Source organism: Lutjanus erythropterus, chromosome 6, assembly GCF_056507025.1.
Source record: "Lutjanus erythropterus isolate fLutEry1 chromosome 6, fLutEry1.hap2, whole genome shotgun sequence".
Lineage (NCBI taxonomy): Eukaryota > Metazoa > Chordata > Actinopteri > Lutjaniformes > Lutjanidae > Lutjanus > Lutjanus erythropterus.
In genome coordinates, this window is record NC_139322.1 from 8,220,457 (window position 1) to 8,240,367 (window position 19,911).

General features: G+C 43.2%; 1 protein-coding gene across 1 annotated transcript in view; it reads left to right on the top strand.

The window, feature by feature from the left end:
- The window catches only part of plxna2 (plexin A2), a 265,500-nt gene that overhangs the window by 42,836 nt on the left and 202,753 nt on the right, over positions 1 to 19,911 (top strand). Inside the window, exon 3 of the mRNA XM_084720421.1 lies at positions 1,889 to 2,071. Within this exon, the coding sequence (XP_084576547.1) occupies positions 1,889 to 2,071 (183 nt within the window). The remainder of the gene's footprint in view (positions 1 to 1,888; positions 2,072 to 19,911) is intronic.

The window sequence follows — 19,911 nt, forward strand, 5'->3', positions numbered from 1 at the left end:
AAAATAACACAAACGCAAAGCAGCAGAAGACCAGATACTGTGAGGTAAAATTACTGCTTTTTCCAATGGAGTTTGCCAGCCTTCGAGAGAGCAGTATTTGGCTCATAAAACTGTGGTTTCTCGTCAGAAAAAGCTGTCTGATGGCAAGGTAAAGCAGTGAAAATATTCTAAATATAGCACATAGTTAAACTGATGTTCATCCTTTAGGTGTGCCGCTGACCCTGTCCAGTAGTACATTCCCTAGCTTCCTACACTGGGGCATGTTTTTAGGTAGGTAGGTAGGTAATTCAGTGACCATGGATAAGTACCTCATGCAACCCTGCTTCAAAAAATCCAAACTATCCCTTTAAGTCTTCATTCTAAGAATTTCATGTAAGATCTATACAGTATAATCACGCCCCAAGAACTGAAGTCAAACTTAATGAGACTTTATGGTAGTAATTATTTTCTAACGAATGGGTAAACATAGTTCATTGCAGCTTCTTCGCTTACATGCAGATTTCAGGGTTGCACGGTTATCATGCCGTGTGTTTGCCGGTGGTGCACATAGTTATCATGCAGTATGTGTCTTCCTGCAGAGGTGTGATGATAGGCCAGGGTAATGAGCCACGGTGAGAGCAAGGTGGAGCTCAGTCAGGCGGAGCTGAAACATGTCTGCCAAGTGGAACAGAAAGGCAAACGTTTGTCTGGCTGGGAGACTCGCCCGCACACCTCCACCTCGCTCTGACCTCCCTCTCTCTGTCAGGCTCACCTCTCTCACCCCCTCATTTCCGTCCCTGACACCCTCTGACACCGTCACTGTTTCCACAACTTTGACCATCGCTCTCTCCTTCTGTCTCACTCCGTCACCTTCATCTTTCCTCCTTACTGAGCTGTCTTCTTTTATGATACTCTGCGTCTCAGCCTCTCGGCTCTGCTAATGTCTTATTCTCTAAGTCTGTCTCTCCTCTGAGGTATTTTTGTCGCTCCGCCTCATACAGTACATTTCATGTCAGGGGTTTCTATGTTTAATGTGACACGTTTGTCTCAGAGTCATTTTTTTAATGCTTTTCTGTGTTTCATTTTCCATTTTTATGTCGCCGTGCCATCCCATTCTCGTCAATGCAATATCTTAAGATCGCTTTGATGTTATTTCTTCAAGCTTGGCAAACATGTCTGCTTGGAATCAAGGATGAACTGATTAGATTTTGGCGGTCCGAAGTCAAAGTTCAAGGTCAGTGTGACCTAAAGTCTGTCTGTCTCATTCTCATGAATGCGATGGCTCCAAAACGCTTTGACAGAATTTCTTTAGCTTTGGTGCAAATGTCCACTTGGACTCAAGGAACTGATCAGATTCCGGTGGTCCAAGGTCAAAGTTCAAGGTCACTGTGACCTAAAGTCTGTCTGTCATTTTCGTGAATGCGATATCTCAAGAAGGCTCTAACCAAATGTCTTCAACCTCAGCAAACATGTCCACTTGGACTCAAGGTTAAACTGATTGTCCATCCCATTCTCATGACTGCAATATCTCAAAAATGCTTTAACAGAATTTCTTCAACTTTGTCACATATGTCCACTTGGACTCAAGGATGAACTGACTGTATTTTGGGGGTTAAAGGTCACAGTGACCTCATGTTTTTGCCTACAACTCAAGAATTCATATGCTAACTATGACAGATTTTTTCTCAAATGTCTCGTAAGATAAAATAATGAGGTGATGACATTTCATATCCAGATGGTCAAAGGTCAACTTCATTGTGACATCATAATCCTTGTTATATATACAGACATGCATGTAAACTGGAACTTGACTGGTTGACGAAGGTGTACAATCGTGAGCTGGTAATTTGACTTCTCTACTCACCTCATGCTTTAACTTTTGTTTTCTTCTCTGTCTGTCTGTCTGTAGCCGGTGCCCATTGACGACTCTTTCTGTGGTCTGGACATCAACCAGCCACTCGGTGGTTCCCAGCTGGTGACCGGTCACACTCTCTACACCGAGACTCGCGACCGCATGACTTCTGTCACCTCCTATGTCTACAATGGCTACTGCGTGGCCTTTGTGGGCACCAAGAGTGGACGTCTAAAGAAGGTCAGTAACCGACTCCTTTCCTCTTTTTCACCTAACAGTTAAAGGTCTGCTGTTGTACATTTTTGCTCACTGTGTCACTGTGATACATAAGGACTCGGCCTGTCCAGTGGTCCACGGGGCACAGACAATGTGAAGTGGTCCTATTTCCGTGCAGATGGATCATGGTCACAGGGAAACTTATCTCCTCAATATTTAATGCCTGCTGTCAAAGCGTCAGAGAGAGGTAATGGCGACGGCTAGCTCACTGTAGTGGTCATTACCAGTTGCTTGTTAAGTGAGCTCCAGTGTCGCAGTGTTGGATAACCTGCGCTGGCCCATTAATTTTAATAGGCACCTTTCTGCCTGTGGCCCACTGAGAGGCAAAAGAGAGTGCATGCCCCTGCACTAAACCTTCTAGTCTTGGTTAGAGTACACCGACGCCGTAGAGGGTTAAGGGCTGCCGGTCAGTTAATAATGATAGATTTCTCACCCTGGCCACAGGAAACAAGGTATTAGATGAGATCTCTCTCTGACAGGATTGAAAGGTGAGGAAAGTGAGTGCTATATGCTCCGGGTTGGGATGATTCGAGGAGTGAGACTGTCAATCAGAAGTTTCTGTGTTATGCTGATTAATTTAGAGCAGCTGTTGCACTGCTCTGGGTCTGGAATCATCCCAGATAGCTGATGCTTAGACTATCAAATGTTAAAGGGATAGTCAGGATTATTTGATGTGGGGTTGTACGAGGTACTAGTCAGTGTATTACCTACAGCTGATGGTGGTCGGCATGCCCCCAGTTTGGAGAAACAGAGAGGGGCAGCAGCACAGAAGCTAAATAATGAACTGCTGTGGACAGGGTCAGCCACTTAAAAAAAGGTCCATCTAAAAAAATCAATATCAGTTTAAGTGCACGCTATATTTTGAATATATTCATTACTTTACCTTGCTATCAGGCAGCCTTTTCTGATAGTAAAACACTGTTTTATAAGCCCATAAACTCTTGATATCAGAGTTTTAAACTTTGATACAATACTAGTATAAAAAAAAAGATTCTTGATACCACTCTGGATGCCATCACAAAATGAAAGGCACACACTTGACAACCTGCACACAGTGCTGGTACAGAAATAAAAGAGTTTATATGAGTTTTTTTTTAAGTGTACACTGTATTTCAAATATTTTCACCACTTTACTCTGCTGTCAGACAGTCCTTTACAACGGGAAACCGCTGTTATATAAGCCAAATATTGTTCTCTCCGAACCAACCAAACTCCATGGGCGAAATCAGCAATTTTACCTTTCAGAACACATCTACCGCTGCCTCAGTCTGTTAGTTTGTTTGTGTTATTTGAGGACTTTATTGAATCAGAACTCCTCTTTTAAAACACAGAAGTCGCACAAAAGCACAAACAAACTAACAGATGGAGGCAGCAGTAGAGCGGCAACTCCCGTGTTCTGCAAGATAAAATGACTAACTTCACCCAAGGAGTTTGGTTGATTTGGATAGAACAATATTTGGCTTATATAAGGTTGTTTCCCGCCTGAAAAGGCTGTCTGGCAGCGAGGGAAAGCAGTGGAAAATATTGTTAATAGACTCCACACTACACTTAAACTACTTTTTTGGGTGGATCTTTGTGTAACATTGCTTAGCTTCCACGCTGGTATTCCTCTCTGCTTCTCCAAACTGGGGACGTGCAGGCCGCCATCAACTTTAGCTAATACAGTGACTATTGATAAATACGTCATACAACCCTGCATCAAATCATGCGAGCTATCCCTTTAAAATTTTAATGACATGTTTGAATGCAGATAATATGTGTTTGTGTGTGTGCATTGTGTCACAGTAGTTGTTTGTCTTGCATACTGATGCTTCTTTCTAGACTACATTTAGACAGCTGGTTGAAGGATTTGTCAGTATTCACTTGGCTCCTCGTCACACGGGGGTGCCTGTTTGAGTGACAGCAGGAGTGTGTCACGGGGCCGTAACTGGCTCATACAGTCGTCCCTCCCCCTACTAACAGCTGCAAGGAGGCTCAGAGGAGGATATTGCAAAGAAAGAGAGAGTTGCTAAAACCAATTTGATACCTCTTTTGGCAAGTTCTTTGTTATTTCGAGCCTGGCAACGCAACACAAATGGTGTTGGCCTGGGTTATTTTGGTCTCCATCTATTCATAATTAAATCAATACACCAATCAGGCTGTGGTGGAGAGAATATTCATTCGATGTAATCCCCTGTTTGAGCTGTTTAATAATTAAGCACCTTTTTCTACTTGGTTAAATTAGATGAGACAGAAAAGAGTGTTTTCCCCACTGTGTTGCTGTTCCCTGCATATTGTATTTATCTCCCCGCTTCCTTCCACACTCTTGTCTGTAGCTGCCGCCTGCCTTCAATCCATGCAAAATAGCCTTGCGTGCTTCTGTGTATTTAGGCTCGCTCCTCAGAGGGGCATGACTGTAACCACAGTAACGCTAACATGGGGGAGGAAGTAGCCAGGATATGAGTCGGGCACCTAGAGAATGGGTACCACGGTCTGGTGGCCAGAGCAGAAAAACCATGTTGAGCACTCAGCCACAGCTCCAGATGACAACAGAAGAATGTAGTAATACCACTTACACTAACAGAACACTTTAATAAACCTCTGTTCAATGAGTATCATCTAATTTGTTTCATCCTCACACTGTGAGGTAGTCAAATGCAAGTCTACAGTCATCAGTTTAAGATCATGAATGAAAGTAGGGCTAAACTAATGACTGTTTTTATTGTTGATTAATCTCTCAATTCCTCGATAAAATGTCAGAAAATGTGTGTGAAAATGTGTTTTCCAAAGCCCAGCATGACATTAATGTGTCTGTCATAGGGGACTGAAGAAACCAGAAAATATTCATATTTAAGAAGCTTTTTTCTTAAAAAATTACTTAAACCAGTCAGTCTACTGTCTAATTATTCATTGGAGCTGTAATGTAAAGAGTGAACAGAACAGGCCCCAGGGACACCTTTTGAAATTTGCTCAAATTTGGTTTTAATATTTCAATTAGTTACACACTGCCGTTGGTCCACGAGGTAACTCTGAAAGCATTTAGAGGTAATGTGATCAAATCCAAGACTAAAGGGCTGTCCACACCAAGAACAATGAACCAGTGTGGACCAGTGTGTAGGATTTAGTGGCATCTAGCAGTGAGCTTGCATCTCCCTTTCCAAGCATGTAGGAAAACCTACAGTGGCGTGAAAATATCTGTCTCGAAAAAAAAGACTCTATTTAGAGCCAGTGTTTTGTTAAGGTCACGAAAATTCTTATTTTCAGGTGATTATACAGTAATCAAGCTGAAAACTAAAATTACAGACTATTCTAAGGTTTCCACCTCTGTTTCTGGACCTGATTTGTTTAAAATCATGTGATCAGACAAAGTGCTGTTGCCACGATGCAAAAAATTTACATGCAGGTACAGTATGTTATAGGACAAGGACCAGTCACGCTTTGCATGCAGACAAATGATTCAACAGGCAGCGACTGTCCACCTAATGCGCATGAATGAGAGAATGACCACAATTAGCCTACCCACTGTAACAGTCTGCACCAGTGTGGAAAAAGAAAGCATTACTTTTTTAATGGGTGATGAATAATCAGTAATCATGCATGACAGTAGTGGTAGAGGAAGAGGACTGCTTTGCCCCCTCACTTAAGGTGTCCTCCTGCGTTTCAGTCCGTCTGAAATATGTATGTGTTTACATTGAGGGTGTTATCCATTCACTCCCTCAGGTGTCACAGGGAGGGCAGAGGGATAGGGTGACCTGATGAGCCCTGGCTGCAGCTCCTCTGCAGGAGCCTGATAAGCTCCTCCTTGTGTGAGACACGTAGACGGGAACGCTGCAGGCTCCCTACAGATCTGAGCATGACACAGCTATAGGGTGACAAGATGCTTTGCTGGTGATACAGTTCTATAACTTTACCTCTTTCATGCAACCGAGAGAGTCACACAGATGAGGGAAGGGGGGTGGGGGGGGGTGTCGTGTGCGGGGATGCACGGTTTGGGGGTGTGAGTGTGAGCCATGATGAGAAAAAATAAGAAAAGGAGTAGCAGGAAGAGGCAGAGATAGAAGGAGAAGGAGGAAGGTGCTGGGGGAGGGAGGAAGAGACCGTTGAAATGTGAATTTAGTGCCGCCAAAGAAACCAGGGCTGCACCGCTGCCTGTAATTGGATTGGCTCCCTTCCCAAAGAATCCCCCCTCCTCTGCCCTCCATCTCCCGCTTCCCCATTCAATCCCGCTCCTCCTCCCTCCCCCCCTCACTCTCCCTGCAGACCCAGCTCCTCTATATGCTGCTGTTGGGCTTTGCTGGAGCATGGCAAAGCAGAAGGGATAGTGTTGGCGGATACAGCTGCCTGTGGCCGGCTTTTGCAAGGGATTGATTGAGGAAGAGGGGTTAAGAGGGTGGGGGAGTGAGCAGACACTGAGGTGAGGAGAATGCATATATAGTGGAAACAATAGCACTACAGGTGTGAGCTTCCTGCAGTATATTAGCACTCACGTGCTGTGATCATGTGTGCAGGGTGTGAAGGGCTTACATGCTACTGTGTGATGCAGGATCAAACAAACAAATCCATATTTTGTGCAGGTGGAGTGAAACCTGCATTACTATCATACAAGAGTTATGTGATAAATGTGCAGCCGGAGTGTCATGAGGCTTTCAGAAACTGGCTGTGGACTTCTGGGTGGCACCCCTGGAGGCAATGATTGATTGTGGAGGGCAGCAGATGTTCACCTCAGCAGAAAGCTGTGAGGGGGCAATCAATATCCCAGGCCTTTTTCTAGCTACACTGAAACCAGTTCCATGAGGACTAAACATGACCAAAACTAGACCTTTACTCCACTCTAAGCCAATAGCAGCTATTGAAAAAGATTTTAATACCTGCACTGATACTAATACCTCGACTTTGATACTGTTTCCTGAACATACTTTTTTTTCCCCACACCAATTTTTAAAAATCCATTTAAAAAGAAAATTAGATGACACTTTACGGTACAACTGCAGCATCCAAAGTAGGGAGACCTGAGACCAGGTTTAGTCACTCTGCATGTAACTAAACCTGGACTAAAATGAAGAAACTGGACAACATTAAGAATGTGTCAAAAGGAACATTAATAACAAACAGTATGTTTAGTGGGCCCAATCTAAGGAAGAAGAAGAAGGGAATGACTGTGTAGGTGACATTTGTGGTACTAGGAAATAGTGGCAGAGTGATACGTTTTACTTTCCTTGAGCTAAAGAGCAGCTGGCCTGTGTCTGACTATCAGCTTCAGAATGTTTTCTGCTTTTACCTGTTTTCCTGTAAGCAGTGCAACACTTGCTGTCAGAGACACTGTCCACTCCAGCTCCAGGTTATCCATCTGGGTGGACAATGAGGTGAGCTAACAGGCTAGCTGTGTCACAACCGAACTAGGACTGAACCCAAATGCACGACTCTGGAGACGAGGTCAAATATAATATCTTTTAATAACAAAGTATCAAAGGAAAATCACTCAATCGAGGAAGATCTCAAACTAACAAAAAACACTCTGATGAGGAAAAATACCATAAACACAGAAGAAATCAAAATCACTCTTTCGAGGAAAATAACAAGGCAAAGTATCAAAATAACATAAGGCAAAACAAAGTATCAAAGAATACGAAACCTGACTTGACAAAGGTTGTGGAGCAAACAGGCATGGGTTCTCTGGCACACAAGACAAGACGAACTGGCACAGGACAAAGGGAAACACAGACTATATACCCACACACATGAGGTAATGGGAAACAGGTGGAAACAATCAGGGCAGGGCAGACAATCAGACCAGTGGGATCACACAAGGGGGAAGGAGCAAGTTACCTGAAACGAGAGGAGAGTTAGGTGTCAAAATAAAACAGGAAGCCACGAGACAACATAGACACAAGACAAAAACTAAACATAACTTATCCTGACTTCTTGGACATGACAAGCTGCACTGGTTAGCTAACAGGTGGCACATAGTTCCCTTATCTGTGTGTGTCTCTGTGTGTAAGCATAGTGTTTTACCTGTATGTCTCTACGTCATGTAACATTAGACAGCGTGGTTATTTGCTCACTGACGCTAATGAGATTTACTCCTTACATGTGTTGACAAGGCACTTTTCAGTACTTGATGGGATTGAAGCAATGCTGTCAGTAAAATAAAGGTATCAAGGTTCGATAAGCCCTCGAAACAGCAGGGTGGCTCAGTGGTTAACACTGCTGCCTCAGAGCAAGGTCCTACATTTGAATCTCGACTGTGGCGGGGCCTTGTTGTGTGGAGTTTACATGTTCTCCCCGTGTCTATATGGGTTTCCTCTGGGAGCTGCGACCGTGGCTGCCCATTGCTCCTAATACTTAGGATGGGTCAAATGCAGAGAATGCATTCCACTATGTATTGTGTGACTGTGTATGTGACAAATAAACTTGATTTACTGTGTTCCAGTGAGCATGTAGTCCTGCCCATGACTTAATGTCCTATTTAAATTCCAGACCTAGATTTACATTGATACTCACCAGGCTCCATCAGCTACATTATCACTCTTATGTACCCGCAGACCAAAAGACTGCTACGGGGCTCTGCCGGTCAAATTATAGAGATAGGCAATCTGCTATGCAGTTTATTCTGGATACACATTACCCAAGAATTGCATCATCTAAATTGGAATTGGCTGTGTGTGGTTCACTTTGTGCTTAAGCACAGACATATCCCACACGGGGGACTGGGATTGGTGGGAAGCAACGACGGCATTAAGGAGGAGAGGAGCTGCGGGGAGCGTTGCCTTTGATATAGATGGAGATGGAGGGCACGGCTGCACATGTAAAATTGGATGTTGAAAGACATCCCAGCAATAGATGAATGGGGAGGTTAAAGCCAGCTCAGCAGAGGCACATTCAGGATTCCCCTGTTAATCAGAGTCAGTTCGCAGACAGTGAGAATGAACATGCTCCATCCCAGTTTCTGCCATACGGAGCAGCAGGGGTTAAGAGCTGCTGAACCGGAGACCAAAGAGATACGTTCCCTGACGGCCTGCTCTCCTGCGTTCTACATTCAACAGAGTTACTCGGGTCTATATAGGATAAATTATTAATTTTATAGTCCTGAAACCTTGACGTGAAAATATATATATTCTTTAAAGATAAAAAAAATTTCAGTAGTTTGAGGCAAGGAAACTAAAAATGAAAGGAAGCGTCATTACATCATTCTGTGCTCTGCTTGGTGCCAGTTCTGTTGAAGCCTCTGGGAGATGCAGTGTCACTCATGCTATTTGGAGACCAATAGCAAATAAACACACGGGCACATCTGGAGAAATCAGTCCTTTTCTTTCATTAGTTAGAGGCGTTTCTTCATCAAAGGTCATGCAACAGATGTAGATATGTTGGGATTCAGTGTGCAAAGAATGTTGGTTTGTGATGCAGTGACCCTTCCTTCTTTTTTAGGCTTCATATTTTGACTTGCACTGCATGCTTTGTTTTCTTTATTCAAGCACCACAAATAATGGTGGTGGATATGAGAGCTGAGTGGAAGTCAGGGGTTGATTAGTGGTGTTTTGTATCAGCAGTAAACCACGGATGGAAAAAAATGTCTTCCGGCTCTTGATGATGCTCTGCTTTCGGCCTAATTAATTCTTCTCATCACGCCCTGATGAATAATCAGGAATTGGTTTGGATGATGCCCCCGGCAGCTGAAGGGGACAACTTGAAAGGGTGGTTCAGGTGTTTAACTGGACAAGTCCTGTTGAACTGGTTAACGTAGCGGAGGGCGAGTGGCTGAGACTCACCTGGCTCCCACACTGGCCTGAATAAAAGCGGGGGACGTGTGTGTTTGTTGTGCAGACAGTGCTGGAGTGTCGCTGAGGGTAGCAGCTGATCGCAGGGCATAAAGTGTCGGGGACTTGAAAGGCTTGTAAATGCAGGCAGCTGCTCCTGCAGGGCCCTGGTGCACAAGTGGTCAACCCCTCCTCCAACCCTTCTCTCAACCCTCTATGCTGTGTTCACCCACAGTGAGTCTCAGAGAGTTCGTCCTTGGATTGGTCGTCCTCGGAGGGGAATGTGATCTGAGAGCCGTGCCACTCATGCTCACCTGCTCACCTGCCTGACTCGCTCAGGCCCAGCTTCGGTGCAACCCGGCTTAGCCTGGCCTTCATTTTTATGTGGAAACGAGGGATCGGCTAAGCAGATTTTGTGTCACTGCAGACTCCGTGTTTGCTGTAGCCAACCTGGATTGTCAACGTGCTAATGGAGGAGGAAATTGGGAAGAGAGAGTACAGCACACATGCACTGCAACTCTCCAATTATCTAGACATTACCTGTGGGAGCTGTGTGTGTGAATGCAAATGTCAGAATCAGTTGCCCCAGAGTGAACCCTGCCAGCTCCCTGTAGTCCAAAGTCCAGGTGAACCACATGTGTGATTAGAGCAGCTCATCGTCAGGAGCGAGTGACTCGGCCTGTTGATGACACTGATGACTTCTCTGCTTGCCTGTACATTGCATTAATTTTCAAACAAACTGTCTGCCAATCAGTATCAGCCTACATGAGTCTATATAATACATTTTTACCTTCTTTTAACATCGATGACGCGTGCATCCTGCAAATCCCAGCGTGCCACAAAGTGTTGAGTCATGCTATCACCCCTCCATCACAGTTAATTAATTTTGAGACTTTGTTTGTGGTGACATCAATGCAAAAACAGTGATCATTATTTCTCCTCCTCCTGCACGCTCTGCAGACGTCAACCATCGCCTAAACCATACGGAGTATTTCCATGCGGTTCCATGTGAGAACACATTTGGTGCGGACGAGTGTGCCGCATGTGCGAAAGGGCACATTTAGACGATGCCCTGACCTTGTTTTCAAGACGTGGCTCAGAGCGCGTGTGTGAAAACAGCTTACAAAAGGTGGGAAGGACGGTGACGCAAAGACACGATAGACAGACTGGTAGACAAACAGCTAGTGAGAGAAAGAGGATCTAACTAGAGGCGAGGATGATGTCCCTAGCAACAACTGAATAGAGGCCCACGCTACTTCCTCTCTACTGTCATGATATATGTAGTGTGATACGAACATGAACCCTGTTCACTTTGCTTCATTACCAACTTTCAGTTGTTGCTTCCAGTTGGTCATTAGTGCTCCCTCATGGGATTGAGAATAAACACAAAGAATGAATCATTTTAATGGCTTTATTAAACATCTCCATTGTCACCGCACAGCTTGCATTAACCTTGAGCTGACATGAAAAGAAACACAATTACAAGTAAAAAGCGACGTCACAATCGCCACCAGGTAGAATTTGTTTCCAATCATCATACTCACAAATTGTTATTTCTCACTGAATGCCTTCTATAATAACCATTGCATCACTTTGTTTCACAGTGAATGGCGTTGTGTTCCAATTAATCCCACACAAAATAAATAATTGCATCCTTTTGTTTAACCATTGTCTCTGTGTTGTAAGTCCTGTTTGTTTAAAATTAAATGAAAGCCATACCCAACACACCTGTTTATGAAGCGGGCAGCTAACACTTCAAATTTAGCAAAATGAGAAATTGACAAGTGGCGTGGAGGCATAAGGAGCGTTTAAGTTGAGATGACAGCTGCCAATATGTGTCCATTAGAGTTATTTTCAAGACTCTCCCTGCTAGATTGCTTGCAATCTTTTTAATCATGTTAAACTAAGTAATGCAGCCTCAGATTGGCCAACGGCAACAGCTGGAAGCTGAGCATAGCCTGCAGAAAGTACTTTTACGTGTAAAAGAACATTTTCCCTCCCAACACAACCTGCAGCTCATTCTCGACGAGGCTGAATCAAATGTCCTACAGTAAAACCAGCAAGATTTGAGAAGTGCTAAATTGCATTTTCTGTCATTACGTGGACCTCAGGGCTCAGCGGATGCCAGCTCACAGAAAAAGATTGTCCTCCTAACCTCGACAGAAAGACGGGATGACCAATAAAAATTATCTCACATTTGTGTGAAGTGCTTTATAAAGGCATTTTTTGGCTTCGTGGGGGAACACCGTCTCTGATCAGCAGGTGGTCTGAGCTCTACTGAATATCCATGAAAAACTTCAGCAGAGCCTGAAGCTTCAAGTCCTCTATCTAAACTGTGGGAACAACATTCAGAGTGAATGTTATATTTATATTCAAGAGCATATTTAACTTTATTGAGGTAGAGAAATTCAAACTTCTGGGGCATTTTAAGTTTGAAAGAATGACAGTATTTTCTAGTTTCTAGTCCCAACTCGATCCTATTACGATACTTGGATGTCGATTTGATATGTATTGGGATTCTTAAGCATAGCAATTCAATATTATGATTTATTACAATAAAAAAGTTGACTCATATGCTTCTAGAGACTCTATATCATGACTGTTATTCCAGCACATGTACATGTAGCTGTTTCTGCTCAGTGTGGAGTGTTGAAGCCATACTTGCAGATTGAGTTAGCAATATGAAATCAGCAGCTATTAGATCATTGCAAAAATATGCCAGAAAGTCTGCGCACACATGGCGTTTTATGTCAAGGATGTGAAGTAAAACGGATAATAATATTACAGCGATTGCAATGCAATTTTCTGCATGTTAGTGGTAATTGCTAGTATGTGTTAGCATTGAGCTAACCAGCTAAGCACTAGGTGTTCATGTATCATTACAGATAATAATGTCAATAATAATAATGATAATAATGTATGTAACAATACCAGAAATGCAGGGTATGTTAAGATGATGAAAAGTCCATGATATAATAAACTTATCATGGACTTTTAACTTTATAATAAACTTTATAATAAATTGTAAATCTGATTTGTACAGAATTCTTAAATAAGAATAATGACTATGATCATGACCTTAGCATGTAGACATTGGCGATGAATGTTTGAATATGTACAACTGTAAGACAAAAACAATGCAGAAGTCAATAGCTTTCATTTTGGAAAATAAAATAAAAATAATACAATGAAAAAAATAACCCTATAATATCATGTCGCCATATCACGATATTCAGTATTTTGTTACATCCCCAGTTTTTTATGCTTTAAGTTAATTTATATGTAAGGGTATGAGTTGTGGGTGTTTTGGTTTGGAGGTGGTTGCCATAGGTGCTTAATTACCGTAACCATCTACAGTCTGTCTGATCACCAGCTTGTTCACTGAGTAGTGAGCTGGTAGGGTGTCTGTGTGACCTTTCAGAACCTGGCCTCCACTTGACCCCCTCCTGCTCAGTTCTTAGCCCTGAGCCAGATAAAGAGGCCGCTGACCGGCCGACCGTCGGCGGCCCCGGGCTTCGGCTCCAGCAGCAGCAGCAGGCTGTGTCTTTCATGGCCCTCTTTTAGAGTACAAGCCTCTCTATCTGCCAGACCTGGTCCAGGCTCCTCTAAACCCTTCACTGTTAAAAGGCCAGAGGAAGACTGAGAGCCCCCGCCGTTCCATTCATCCGAGCCTTATATCTGCTTTTTCCCTTTTTAGTCTCCCTGATTTACTCTCCCTCGCTATGTCTTGTCTCCGTGTCCCTCTTTCTTTTCATAGCAGTGAGTTAAATGCAGCCTGGTCAGTCAACCGGCTGTCCCTTCTCATTTTCGTCGTCTTTTCTTCTTCTTCTTCGTCCCCACTCCTCTCTTTCTTTCTCTGTCTCAGTTTCTCACTCCGAGTCTTTCTTTCCTTCTCCTCCCTGCTCTCACTGTTACAGTGACACAGCCTACCCTGCAGTGATCTCATTAATCACATTCAAACAGCTCTCTGTTGCTTTCTCTCCTTCTATCGCTCTCCCTCTCCATTCTCTTCCTCTAATTGCATGCTCTTTTCTCTGCCAGTGTCTCGAAGGAAGCATTTTTCATTATCTAACAACAAGAGACAAATACTCGTACAGTGCATACATTTTTTACTACAGAGGGATTTTATACATGTAGGCTTAATTTGGCTGGAAGATGTGGAGAAGCATCCATGCCAATGCAGATAAATCCCAAAAGACACAAATACAGAATCACATATGTCCACAATTATGTTGAGCACCACTTATTCATTATTTTATCTTTGCAGACAACTTGATTTTATTTATTAGATTGGCAGAGCTGCCTTCTTTTTGAAGGAAATAAATTATCCTGTTGAGTGTGTTCCATAATTGGACTTAACTTCATGAGTGAGATTAATTAACCCATTGTTGATTAGACACACTTTTCACTAGAGACTACAAGTAGATAGAGAATTGCTGTAATCCAATTTTTTTTTCAGCATATTATCTTGCTGATTGGGCTACAAATTAAGTTGATGGCAGGCTTATTTACTTTGTTGAGGAAAATGTTCCTGTGTTTGGAACTACTTTGGGCCTTTAAGGGCTAGTTGGATTATTTGAAGCAGGGTTGTATGAGCTAAATATTGCTCTCTCCAAACCAACCAAACTTCATAAGCAAAATCAGTAATTTTACCTTGCAGAACATGGGAGTTGCTGGTTTGCCAGTGCCTCATTCTGTTAGTCTGTTTGTGTTGTTGTGTGACTTCAGTGTTTTCAAAAGAAAGTTCAGATCCACCTAAGTCACACAATAAGACAAACAGACTAACGGATGCAAGCAGTGGCAGACCAGCAACTTCTGTCTTCTGTTAGTTACAATGACTGATATTGCTAATGGAGTTTGGTAGGTTGGGAGAGAGTGATATATGGCTTCTATAACAGCCATTGCGCTTCAGAAAAAGCGTAAAGCGTAAACTTAAACTGATAAAAATAAAAACATGTTTCATTGCTGACCCTGTCCACACCAGTACACTGTCTCTGTGCTCACGCCCCTCTCTGCTTTTCCTAACTGGCCCCATGCCGACCAGCATCTACTGTAGTTAATGCGCAATCGATACCTCGCACAACCCTACATCAAATAATCCGAACTATCCCTTTAAAGGGAGGAGAAAAGATAGATCTTGGCTCTGCCTTCACACTCTTGCTCACATACAGAGCCTGGGAGTCATACTATGCCTGTGGCAGGGGATTGTGTGGTTTTTTCCCAATGTTTGGAGCAGTAGTGTCATTAGGAGTGGGAAGCCACATCAAACGCCGCCGACTTAACCAAATCCATGTCTTCCTGGTAAAGCGCAAGGATTAAAGAAGTGAGGCTGAATTTTCCCCAAATGTTTATGTTGGTAAGAAGCGGCCTTCCCCATTCTTATGAATATGGTGTTCGTAACCCACGCACTCTGGCAATCGAACGTTTTACGTGCAATAAAAACACAAGGAAAATGTGTCCAACACATTATGCAAGGGAGCTGTGTTGGGAGGCAGGGCCTCACAGCCTATAAATATTCCTGTTTAGTCTGCAGCCAATGTAGGCACCACAGGGAGAACATTTGAAATTCATAGAAATTCTTATCAGTTGTTGCGTGGCTGTTATTGATCTGTTACTGTGGAAACAGAATAGTACGGGTGTAGGCCTTGTTATTTTTTTTTTTCTTGCCTGAGGTATGTCTCAGAGCTCCGATGACTTCCAACAGTTCCACCAATCAAAGAGAAAATTTCTCTCGATGTCAAATTAACTTTAAGTACTCAGTGCTTGACTTTTGTCCTCTGAGTTGCCAGCTGGCATCATATGTGGGTTTTTTTTTCTTCTTCAATTTCCCCGCTGACCTTGCTGAAGTACACAGAGAGAAAAGGGACAGACAGAGAACGAGTAAACATCTTTAGGACAGAAAAAAAAAAAAAACAACAACACAGAAATAGATTAGCAAGCAACGTCTGTCAAAGTGGATGCCTGGCTCGGTGCCAAGCTTTATTGATTTGCTTTACAAAGCACTTGAATGGGCCAGATAACTGTGATTAGCCAATTCATTACTGCTGGCTCTTAGAGTGGTCCAAAATTAGATAAAAGGGGGGGGGGATAGGAAGGACAGAGGGGGGGAGTGAGAGCAAACTATTACTTTGTAAACTTGCACAGAAACTCTAGCAAAGGCCCACAACAGAGGGGGAATCTTTTTGAAGTCCTTGATGAATTTTCCCTATTTTACATGCATCGTAATGATCATCCTCATTAGAGGCAGTTACACAATGGGAAAAAAAAGGAAAAAGATGCATTGTTTATGTGTTTGATAGCATGCATAATGATTCTAGATTACTCAAGCAACCAAAACAGCATTCCTCTCATCTACTTTGCAAATTGTGTGCTTCCATTTTCAAGAGCCTCTTCAAGTGCCGCAGCGCCAATAGATCTTAGAAATGAGAATTGTTTTGGCTTTGATGATACACTAAACTGTTGTCTGGTGCGAAGGCAAACTGAGTGTGACAGCGACTAATGTTTCTGTCTGATAGGGAGACAGCTTTACTGCTCCTCTGTCTCCTACTTCATACAAGACAGCGGCAGTTATCAGGCCCTTAGAGTTAAGCTTGTCTGGGTGACAGCGTTGTTTAATGTATTTCTATGATCACACGGTGTTTACAGGAAGCTTTTATGGGCCCTACACAAATCATTTCTTTGATATATGCGTTTTGACATCGTACACTCATCTGGTTATCATTTATTATGCATGTTATGGCAATAAGAATTAAGAATTGTAGTAATATGCCGTGTTCTGTCTTGTTGCAGCATTAAATAGCACATCTGTCCTGTTTCCCTTTGAGATACTGCTGTTTACCTCTGAAACTTGGCTGTTAAAACTCTTGACAGTGAAGAATCGAGGAGAGCAGGCCTTTATCATTTCCCCGATTTTCCTCTTGCTCCAATTTCCTCTCTACTTTTGTTCCCTGCACACTCTATCTCCTTATTTCTCTCTCCGTCTCTTACCGCAGGGCTGTCAAGTAACTCCAGCTAGCCATCAGCCTAATGAACAGTGATACAGTGCTAATAGCATGTGATAATATTTCAAGCCACTGGTAATCTCCGCTCACTCAGCCTTTACCTGCTCCTCACTTCTGCGCCTTTAACGCACACATACACACATACACACACACACACACACGGGGCATCTCTTTCTCCTGACAGCTGTATGTCAGGTCTTGGCCTCATGCTGTCATGAAACAGAGCTGTCAGCCCAGACTCCCTCTTAATAGTCCAGCCGTCCAAGCAGAGACGGCTGCAGTCTTAATGGGATTGGACAGATCCTCCTGCATAGCAGTGTAACGCAGTGTGCGGTGTGTTGTGTTCACTGGCTAGAACAGGGCTTCCCAAACTTTGAATCTAAATTATATGTAACATCAGTGTGTCCTAAAATGTGTCCTGCAGTCCAAATAGTGAAATCCTATTTAATATAAAAATCTATGCTTGAAGTGAGTTGTTTCCCTTTCCTCCCTCTCCCCAAGATTTGAGGAGGCTCAGGCAGGCTGCAGGAACACAGCAGTAGTGCAAGACAAGTGTACCCCTCTGTATATTGATCAGCTCTTTATAACTGTCACTTGTCCATCAATGTAAAGCGAAGCCCGTTACCCTGAAAAAAGGCCACTGTTCTCAGAACGCACACTCTGGAGTTTGAGTTCAGTGACTGACACGAATCTGAACTGTAATTAACATTGAAACAGGCAAACAATAACACAAGTTACAGGCTGGAATAGAAATTTCAAAGGAGAACACAGTGGCTGTAGCGGCCTTTGTCAGAGAGGCGAGTGTTTCAACTTAACATGTGTCCTTCATCTTTGATGGCATATCATTGTCATCATCATCATTTTTACTACCCTATAATGAACTTGCACTGTCCACTGAACTGCTGGAGGGCTTTTAATATGAAAAGGATACAGGAGTTTGTATTAATAGCGTAGCAGATCAAGGCTTTGTATTAAAACACTGTAGCACCCACATTTCCCATCATGCCTGTGCTGAGTAGTGCAATAGTGTTTGCACCATATTCTGCTCAGAATGTGATGGTTTATGTTGGCAGACTAGTTCTCATTTTTGTGCTGGTTTATATAAATTCTTTGTCCCTTCCAGTAACTTTAAGAACCCCCCCTAGGGGTCACGGACCCACTGTTGGAGTCCCCGGCATCAGAGTTGATGTTTTCTTCTTCCTCTTCCTGTTTCTTACTCCATGCTGCCCGTCATTATTTCAGGAATGGAATGGAATATATGTGATATAAAAAAGCAAAAAAGACTCCTGCACAATTTCTTCTGAAGATTTTATTCACATTTCAGTGCGATGACCTTCATCAGGTTGATTTCACACGTATGACTTGATTGGTCCATGTGGATTACTCTGCCTATTACTCTGCCTGTTCTTCTGGTGTTGTGTAAAATTAAGTTGATGAAGATCACCACACTGAAACGTTAATAAAATCTTGAATTTGCAAGTGCAGAAAAAAGTGTTAGGTAGTCTTTTTGCTCTTTATTTTTTTGCTACTCTTCTCCTATGCACCTGTCTACCTAGAGTGTGCAAAATGTGTTATGCTTTTTACTCTGCCAATAAAAACTAGTCCACGACCCATTTTGGCCGGCCAACTCTAAGTTTGGGAAACACTAGTCTAGAGCATCTACTCAAACCTCACCATTTCCCTTATTTTAAAGAGCTTACTGCTGATTTGTAATGGTATTCATGCAGCTCCACTCTGCTCCATTCACCTTATATTCCCTGAATATCAATGAATATGAGAGTGCAGCTCACTTTCAATATGTTCCTTCCAGAGAACGGGCCTCCGTCTGACCTCCAGAGCAGCCGCATAAAGCTCAATGTCACGACCATATAATGCCATTACACACCACGCACTGACGGGTGACATCAAAACAGTGACAGATAGATATATAGAGTGTGAGAGGCCACAGACACCAGATATTGCTTGAATGGAGATATAGAATAGGGGAAAATATGTGGGTGCATGTGAAATATGTGACATGTCAGAATGTGTGGGTGGAGAGATTGCTTGACAGATTCTGTGTAATAGGAAAGAGACGGAAGGAGCGCAGAGTTACAAGCGAAGAACTGAGGGAGAGGGGAAATAGCGAGGGCATGTGTGCGATTGCGAAAAAGCACCTGCATCACCAGAAAGCCCATGCCAGGCCACCGAGAGGGCATTAACGGGGTCATGATATCAAAGAGCAGAGCCGGAGGCCTCTTCCAGCCACAGGTCAGCTCAGGCACTGCTGTTATTCATTAAACCCTAATGGTTAGCGGTTGGGAAAACATTATCTGGGCCGCTGGTAACTTGACTAAAGGTAAGGGTCAAGGCTTGAGGCAGCGCTGAGGCATCCCCACGCCTGGTGACATGGGTGTGCTGTGTCAGATTGGATTAGCAGTCAAGGCAGAGAGGTGATGATTTGATGGAATCACAGCACAGCGGCAAACCATCAACATTCCTCCTTTTTACTCTGCTTAAAAGGGGAGTTGAACATCACTGTGGGGAATTATGTGTTACCGTCAGTCATAGCTAAGTGTTTTGGTGTATTTGGCAGCCACAGTTAGGTGCTGCTGGAAGCAGCTGTTGGCTCAGTGGGGTGTATGCATAGAGGAGGTGTGTTTTCTGTGTGTGTGCATGTATTTGGCCTATATTAGCTCACTGTGATGATGAATTAGCAGAAAGACAGACAAACTAGTTTTGGATTAGCACTCTGTCAGTTAAAGGGTAAAATTCATCACTTTTATGTGGATTTCTAGTCAGCGTTGATGGTAAATGTAGTCAGTTGAAGCCATTAATTCCTCCGTTGGTGCCATATTAATCCAAGAAGCTGAATTCTTCCACTGTAGAAGCTGTTGTTTTCCCTACACCGGGTGATGTCACAGTGATGTCACCAGATGCGGAAAGAACTACAGCTGTTTTAGCTTGGATTTCTTGTCTCCGACTCTCTGTAGCCAGGGGCGGTGCTAGATGAGTATTTTAGCATAGCTAACGCTATGTTTTGGCCAACAATGTTATAGCTATAGGCCAGGGTGATGATACACAGCAAAAC